Below are 8,934 nucleotides of genomic sequence, written 5' to 3' on the forward strand. Positions count from 1 at the left end.
CAAAACTGGTTCTAAAACATAAAATGTTAAAATTTCAAATTTCAGTACAGTTATTGAGAGTAATTACTGTATGAATTTCTCGAATTATTCAAATAATTCTATTTAATAGCCTGAGTGTAAGTTGCACGTATTACTCGCTAATGAACCATTAATTTGTGATAAGCAATTTTCGAAACCACTGATCTCAAAGATTTGGCTTATGGATAAAGATCTTCACAATTTATGGGTGCAAAATACTAAGAACATTTCTTGAAATCTAAAGATGTGCAACATGGTCATGGTTTTTTAAAAAAATACAGCAATTAAGAAACTGTGAATAAAATCTCCATTTTGTCACTCACCATTCCTTCTTGCAAAATCATAACCTGGCAACCCTTTGTTGGAGAATTTCTCATATTTCCGATTTGTAGAAAGAGCAGCAACTCTGCGGAAAGAAAATAAAACGTAAAATTTTTATATATGATGTTCATGTGTCCTTCACTCTAAATAAGGCTATATAAAAGTAGTCATCTTCGAGTATAAATAAAAGTTATGGGACAGAATAGGGGTATGTTCACCCCTCAATGGGCTCAAAAATGTGTCAAAAATGTCAAAGATGTCTTTTTCTGAGAAAACCTTATCCATGAACTTGAGTGAACCTTCAATAAAATATTAGAGAAATCCTGTAGAATCAGAAACTGGTCATCCATGGGAGCGCTAGAGATACTCTTGTCGTCTTATCGGAGTTTTTTCTCCATGGGTTCGAATTATTCAGAAGATGATTATGTAAAATTGCTGGACTGCTTGCAGATCATACAGTGGGGTGTTTAATAATGGCTAATTTTAAAAACGCTCCTCTAGATCGTTGACCAATAATTTTTAACAACTGTTGTAGAATTGAGATTTATGTACGATATTTTTTTGGAACAAATACGTGTTGTCAATTGCCTGCAAATTAAAAAAAATTTTTGAAACATTCTACGTTTAAATTCAGGAACTGGTCATCGATGCATGATAATTAGTGACGCTGTGAATGTGAATATTCCTAAAGCATTTTAAAAATAACTCACTAGATCACACAAACTCATTCAGAAATAAGGGAGACTCATCTCTTGTCGAGGGGATACTGGAATTATATACGTTTACGGTTGTGCATTACGCACACTCATACAGAAGTCAGAAGACTCATCTCAGGGCTTATGTGTGACCACTGACATGAAAGAGTTCCTTGGATTATATATTAGCTTATATAGCAGTGGTTCCCAATCGGGGGATACAGAAAAGTTGGAGGGGGGACCGGTGGTGTAGCATCCACCCCCGCGGTCGCGGGAGGGCCCACAGCGCAAAACCAAAAGCAGCATTGCAAAACCGGTAACGCACATCTTATAACGTTAATGTTAGTTCTGCTCAAATCGTTTTGTTACGTAACAAAGCCACGCAGTCGTCGACTTTCGGCGTCTTGTGGTTTGATTGCACCAGCAAAATGACGAAGGCTGTCAGAATGATGTCGAAAGCAAAATCTCTCAGTGGCGCACAGAAACGCAGAAAACGGGCAGAAGAGGGAGCACGTATGAAAAAAATTAAAGTAACCAAGATAACGACAAATTTTAGGTTACTATTGCCTTTTAATAACAACGAGTTATGCTATTTGACGAAATGAAAAAAACGCTGTTTTAGCTTATGTCCGAAAGATTTTAAGGTCATTTCCACGAAATATTTTTGCGGGGGGGGGGGGGGGCATGAGAGTCTTGCTACGTCACTGGGGGGGACGTAATGCTAGGCACAAAACTGATTTCACCTTTCCCTTTCCAAAAAAACAATACATGAATTGTTTGATAATGATAGGATTTGGAATATACAAATCAAAATAACACTATAAATACTATTTGAAAGATTAACAGGAGGCACCAGTGATGAAAGCATCTAAGAGGGGACTAATGCATATAATGTGGTGCATTATGCACAGTAAATGTCAATCGCTACATACAAGACAATGATTTTATCTAAAATGTTATTATTTTATATAGACTCACTTCTCAGCGTAGTTGACGTCAATATATTTGAAACCTCTCTCACTAGATGTCTCTTCAGACAATCGTGTAAACACTGGAGCGTGACCATGGTGATTGAGCGTATTCAACTTCATGATCTGGAGATTCTGGAAAAAGATGATTTTATATTTAACATAAGAGGCAGTATGGTTTCTAACTTTTAATTTTGAGGGGGTGTTTTCAAATTTAGGGGGTGGTAATTATTTTTCTATTAGAGATGGAAAAAGTATTTGCAACACATAAACATGTGCTATGTATTTCTCTGACCATCTGTACTGGTAGAAGTGCCGCTTTCTGAATATTCAAATATATTCCAAGTTAGAAATTTACAGTGTGGTGTCACACCTCTAAATTCGAGGGTGTTGGAGATTTTAAGAGGGAAGTTCACCCCCTATAAGTGTAGGGAAATCACTGAAAAGGGATAAATATAATAAATGTCAGACTTCAATTGCTAATAGTAATATTTCGAATAAAATTATTATGAATTATTCCCAAAAGGTAAAATATTGAATATAATTAATTTCAAATTGATTGGAACTCGTTTTGGTCATATCTGGTAAAAATAGTGTTCCCAGCCTTTAATTGTGATAAATTTTCTCATAATGAGGAACATATTTTATACAAAAGTGAACACTACAGAATTTCTTTGTTCTCTTTACATTTTACATGTTTTCTTGGTCAGAAGAAAACACAATTCATATCGGATAACGATTATTACACGTGCAATAGGTCACAATACATACCTATGTTTTGTATTGTGATGTCATGGTGCATGGTACGCTTATTAAATTACGCTTTCTGAATGCTGTGTATGTGTGACGATAACTTACTTCCAAAAATATGCAAGGAACTACTTAATATTCGGGAAGGACCAGAATCTTTCCAATTTGGGATTCAAGACGTAAGGGCGAAAGTTAAAATTCTGAAAAATACTGTTTGAAAATATTACAAGTTGTGGATTAAGAGCGTTGCCAGCCCAAAAGTTTGAAAAGGGCGGCAAATTTTTTTGTATAATGACGTAATACAACGTTTACTCGTGCCTTTTGCTTTGAACAAAGCCAAATAAAAGCAGTCCCTGATACCTAACAATATAGATTCATGCAGTGGCGCAGTCAGGGGGGTCGGGGTCGAAAATTTTGAGACGGCATTAATAATTTCCGATTTTGAACCCCCCCCCCCTTTTAAAAATCCTGGCTGCGAGCCTGGATTTATGGACGTACTTCGCTGTCAAAGTTATCCATGTTATGGATTCTTTTGAATCTTTTATCTAATCATAATTTGAAGCAATATTCACCAAAGTATTTTAATAGAAAGTTACAGAAGTTTAAAAATCAAAAATATATATTTACTCATTATCTCAGAATAGCTTCTCACAAATTTGCTCTTTCGGTTTAAAGCCTTTGTTAATATTAGCCATGCAAGTAATGAGTCATGAGTTCCCAAATTATTTTACAGCTAAAGCATGACAAAGCATTATTTTAATTCTAAAAACTATAATTGGCAAAGTGCTGACAGCCAAAAGGCCTACCCTGCGAGGCTTCTATAGAAACTGTCCATCAATGAAAACGATATTGTTACAAGACAATTTAACTCTTCTTTTTCACTGTGACAAACAATGGAGCTACTTTTGTAAATATGATTTAACAATGCGACCTGCTGAGTGTCATTATGAGCAAACAATAGGACTTGTTTAAATTCTTCTTACAAAGGTTGAAATAACCTCTACATGAAAGTGTTCATATTTTATGGAATCGTAAAGTATTTATGACAAGTTGTTTTTTAAATTTTAATATTTGCCTAAAATCTTAAAGCTTCAAAATAGATAAATCACTAACACCCTTTTATAGCCCCACCATTGATTTTCTAACTTGATATCTTTGATTCTTATATTAGACAAGGATAAGTTGGAAGATGGAACAATAAACTGACCAAATAATCAGGGCTGGATTACCATTAAGCATACGTGCTTAGGGCACTAAGAGAAAGGGGAGGAATGCCTAAATTTTTAATGGTATCTATGATGTAAACTCAATATACCATTAAGCATACAGGCTTAGGGCACTAAGAGATTTTTAATGGCGCCTCATGTGTTTCATGAAATACTTTGGGTCGGTGAGATGATTCAGACCTTAATATTTGGAATAAGTTTTTGCTTATTATTCGTTCAGAAGTTTGATTAATAATAAGTTTGCCTTCAATCTTACTTCCTGTATTCAACTTCAGATACTATGGAACACTAGTTTCTCTAATATTATTATTTATATACAAGGCACCAAATTCTTAAGTGCTCAAGGCTTCTAGAAGCTACAGGGGTAATGACTTTTTTACGGCCCATGGGCTGGGGGCCATGGCCCATCTAATTGGGGTCGCGGCCCCATCAGGAAAAATTCAATTATCTTACCAAAATTTCCAATTTTTACAAAATTGTCAATATTCGAACCAAAAAAAATCGCGGGATGCCTCCAGATTTTTTTCTTATGATAAGCATTTATATAAAAATAAACACGGCGCTGTCTGTGTTAGCCAAGTAAATAGTCCCTTTACACAACTTGATGGGCCGCAGCCCATAGCCTGATGAGCCGTGGCCCAATTCGAAGGCCGTGGCCCCGGCCCATGGGCCGTAGAGAAATCACCACTTCCACTCTCTAGAAGGCATGATCCAGCCCTGCTAATAGTATAAATAGAATCAAATAGTATTGCCAGTTGAAACACTTATTTTATTAAGAGCAATGTAGTAATAATTATTGAATGTGTAAGTCCTTAAGGAACATTTAATTGAGATATCTAAAAATTATAGTCTAACGGTACAACAAGTTTCTGTAGTCTCACCCAAACTTTAGATACAGCTGAATCAGGTAAACATGCTTCAGGTCTTGTGAAGCTAGTGGATGTAATGCGGGGGGTCGGCAACCTTTTGAACTCAGCGTGCCAGTTTATGAACACCTTCGCATGCCAAACATTTTTATGTGTTTGATTTACATAGTCAACTACCTGACTTGAATAGTAAGCGGATTGAAACAGATTTATTATTTAGGATAACGTGCATGGAAATTAGCTTTCGAGAGATTTCGGCATTCGGCATCTCTACCCTCGACCTGTCTTTGCACGACAGGCCACTCACGATTAGTTTTATAGCCAGACGAAATCCCCGCGGAACGACTTTTTCGACGGATGATAACGATTTTTCTGTTGTGCAAAGTAATCAAGCCATGACCGATACCGCAATATTTAAAATGTCTTAATTTGTTATAATTTACTTGCCTTTGATTTAACCTGCGGCTGCGTCGACAAAATAAATGCCTCGCTACCCTAAAATACCACGACAATCCGCGGATATAGAAATGTGTGGTAAACTTCCCGGTTATATCTAGTTTTGATCCGTATTTTTGCCATTTTGCGAATTCGACAAATCTGAGCTGTACTTGTAACAATAACTCCGCTATAAAATCTTACGGAGTGAAATTTATTTATATACCACCACGAACCTTATAATATGAATCATATAATATTAACATGAAAATTTCCGACGCCAATTTAAAGTAATGGATAAAAAGGTAAAATCCGCGCACAATTGACTGTGTTTCTAGTGACGTTATGATTCTCAACGCCGTTCGAACTTAAGTGTGCCCTAGGCACACGAAATTTTGCAATTTACAATGTCTAGAAAAACGTTATTTTTGTCGCGGGCCTCCCACAACAAATTATTTACGGTTATATTTTAAGGAATTTTATATTGTCGTTTCAATCAAAAAATTTGCGTCTCCGATTCACTCCTTTATTTGACTTCAGCATCTCGCCGTCGATGATTGTCGAATAACTCTCAGGGAATTCATAATTCTGGGCAAGTACAAAAAGAAAGTAATTATTATCGTTGTCGTAAAATAATTTTTATGATTCAGGGAGAATAAACACCGACTTTAAAGTGTTTACGGCCTAAACAACACGTCACGCTGACAAAAACAATCGACGATTACAGCAAAAAGCTGTACGAATTGCCCAAAAGTATGAATTGATAAAATATTATTAATATTTCACAATTTTTAGAGGGCAAAAAGTAACCCAACAGTTGTATAAAAAGTCGCAGGTCGTTAAACGAGCAGTTTTAAGTCGAGAAGCGTTTCCGAAAGTAACCAGATATGGCAACGCTGCACCGCGCATGCTTATCTATACGAGTGATCATAGTCACTACACTGATTCCGCGTACAGATTTCGGCCTCTCGTCGATTGCAGTTAAATATTGCATGTTTTTCCAATCAATTTGTCGAATTGTTAGTTTTTGTTCAAATGCAGAATGTTTGTTGCACTACGAAAATAAATATCTGAATCTGCCTCAAATCACTTGGCGTGCCATGAGAAATCCTCTCGCGTGCCACAATTGGCACGTGTGCCAGGGGTTGCCGACCACTTATGTAATGGATCCCCTTTACGGGCTCGTAAACATGCTTTACGATAGAATTCGCTTGTTTGGAATCAATATTTGGGATATAAACAGTTTAAATCTTCATACATTTGCAAACATGAAATAGATTATCTTTAGGATAGCATATAGAGTTCAGAGATGATTTATAGCTCACCTGAGCGCTTTAATTTATAGATCTTTCTCTTATGTTTGCTCTGAACATGGTTTTCCACAAGTAACCACTTATTAAACAACATGAAACTTATATATATATATATATATATATATATAGCATGACATGAAATGCTTACTTTTTCATGTGCTCGTCAAGTACCGTATTTTAGGGCAAAAATTGTGTAATCAATGGGTTGTTGGGACATAAATATTGTTATAATTAAAATAATAAATACAACTTATAATCATCTCCTGTGTCGAACATAGACTTACAGCATGATTTATGAAGCTATTGCATGAAATTCTTTCATTATGAGGCTAAAACATTTGCCCACTTTAAAATATATAAATCAACTTTTTGTGAAATATTTGAAATAACGTCATGTTGATTTAACAAAATATAAATCCTAATTATTTTCTCCTGAGTTGAAATCTTGCATATGTAGGGAGCTTTTATTTTATTTAGGTTAAAAAAAAAATGGTTTTATAAAGTTGCCATAACCAAGAATTAGATACGATAGACGAAGTTAACATAGCTATCAGCATTATGAATGACAGTTAGTTGAATATTTTGAATCAAAATGATGATTATGAACATGTAAATACTCTCAGAGTAAGTATCGAAAAAGGTTTTGCGATGTTGAAGTATAAAATTTTTTTTATTTTCACAAATACTGTTATTGCACTCAGGGAGTGCATGGGAGAGATTAGGGTACTCGCGAGTGTGTGAGAGGGGGGGGGGGGTGTACGAAGGGCAGTGTACTCGCCAGTGTGTTTTCGGTACTCGAGAGTGTACCAAATTAAAAAAACAAACTGTATCACTTACTCTCAACTTTTTTTGTCGATTTGCTTTTTTTCTTTCAACCCATCTCCGATCCACTGGAGGGGGTTCAAGAGCCTCCTTAACTTGGCTATCTATGTCGTTTTCAATCTTGTTGCGAATGGTCGATTTCCAGTCTTTCTCTGAAATTAAGTTGATTTTATACTTGCTATTATGTTCAGATACCAATGTATTTACCATGGCTCTACTGTCAATAGGGCACCACCAGTATGTTCCCCAGAAGGGAACATTCTAACGAGGCGTTAAAAGTATCGCAAGCCACGCTTTGAAAATATAATGTTACAAATGTACGAAAACGAGATTTTTACTGCGCAAATGGTCTGCTGGTACTGCACAATGGCGCGCCTTGGCAGAGAGTAATTATCAGAATATAAATGATGAGGCAATGACAGAATAGTAGCCTACTGACAATAGGACCGACCGACTAATCATTGCCCATGTGGATGGTGTGATCTCCATAAAAACATAATATTGCTAAACAGGGAAATTCCAATTCTAAAACAACTCTTATGTATCAGAAGCGTAATTGAAATACACGGCATAGTATGACGTCATATCTGGTACTTAACAGGACGTGAAAATCTACTTTGACGTCATAGTGGGTCATGGAAGGCATTATGATGTTATAATGGATTACATTAGCACGTTAATCCCGATCAGGGAAAAGAGCAAAACGATAAAATTCATAATCTAAGACGCACAAACATACCGTTCTCATTTTTCTTCTCTCCCATGAAAGACATGATCTCCCCGAAACTAGCGTTCGATTGCTTTAAATCCATGTTCCAGTTTCCGAGACCCGGCATCGGTTTATTACGACCCTAGGGGGATATACCGCCACAAATAACAAGATATTTCCATTGCGAGGGGTGTCGGGAAAAAATAAAAATAAAACTGTAAAAAAAAATATTAAATGATTTAATAAATCGTCTAGTACCCCATCCTCCTTCCGCGGAATAAATAAAAAATATTTATTAAAACATAAGTAACGTCTGTTTTATGGACTTCCGTCTTCTTTGTGCTGAAATAGGGTGTCTCAAGAAACATGAACATGAAACATGAAATTGGAAAATGACGTCGTCTGATTTATCATGCGCTAATCTTCAACCAGAAAATTGCAAGCGCTTTCTATATAATAATAATTCTGGTATAACTATTACAAAATAGACACTAAAAACACGTTGATTTTACGCATCGCCTAATTTTTCACGCGCTATGCTTGATCTTCTGTCTATATAGAAATGAGATCTTTTGTGCAAATCTCCGACATTAATGCAAAAACGCGAGATTTGAAAAAAAAAACATCGCTACGTTTTAAATTTAAAATAACAAATTAGTAATTATCTGGTTGAGATTGGAAATGCTTTCAAAATTTGAAGTTCCAGCGCAATTTGCATTCCTATCCCTAGCTGGATAATTACTAATTAATAATTATTATTTTGAGTGTTGGCGGGTCTTGTGCAAAAAATCCGAAAATTGTAAAGCGCTTT

At 35.8% G+C, this 8,934-nt stretch overlaps 1 protein-coding gene across 3 annotated transcripts in view; it reads right to left on the minus strand.

Annotated features, from left to right (window-relative positions):
- Positions 1-8,331, minus strand: part of LOC120334341 (uncharacterized) — a 44,674-nt gene extending 36,343 nt beyond the window's left edge. The window contains exons 1-4 of one of the 3 annotated variants that reach the window (XM_078120494.1): positions 8,154-8,331; positions 7,430-7,566; positions 2,013-2,137; positions 342-424 (exon numbers count right to left, since the gene is read on the minus strand). In XM_078120494.1, the coding sequence (XP_077976620.1) occupies positions 342-424; positions 2,013-2,137; positions 7,430-7,566; positions 8,154-8,250 (442 nt within the window). In that variant the 5' untranslated portion in view covers positions 8,251-8,331. Of the gene's footprint in view, positions 1-341; positions 425-2,012; positions 2,138-2,773; positions 2,931-3,379; positions 3,399-7,429; positions 7,567-8,153 lie in introns of those variants that run through there. The other 2 variants (XM_078120497.1, XM_078120496.1) reach the window with 2 other exon arrangements.
- Between the last annotated feature and the right edge of the window lie 603 nt (positions 8,332-8,934).

This window comes from Styela clava, chromosome 15 (genome assembly GCF_964204865.1).
Source record: "Styela clava chromosome 15, kaStyClav1.hap1.2, whole genome shotgun sequence".
NCBI lineage: Eukaryota > Metazoa > Chordata > Ascidiacea > Stolidobranchia > Styelidae > Styela > Styela clava.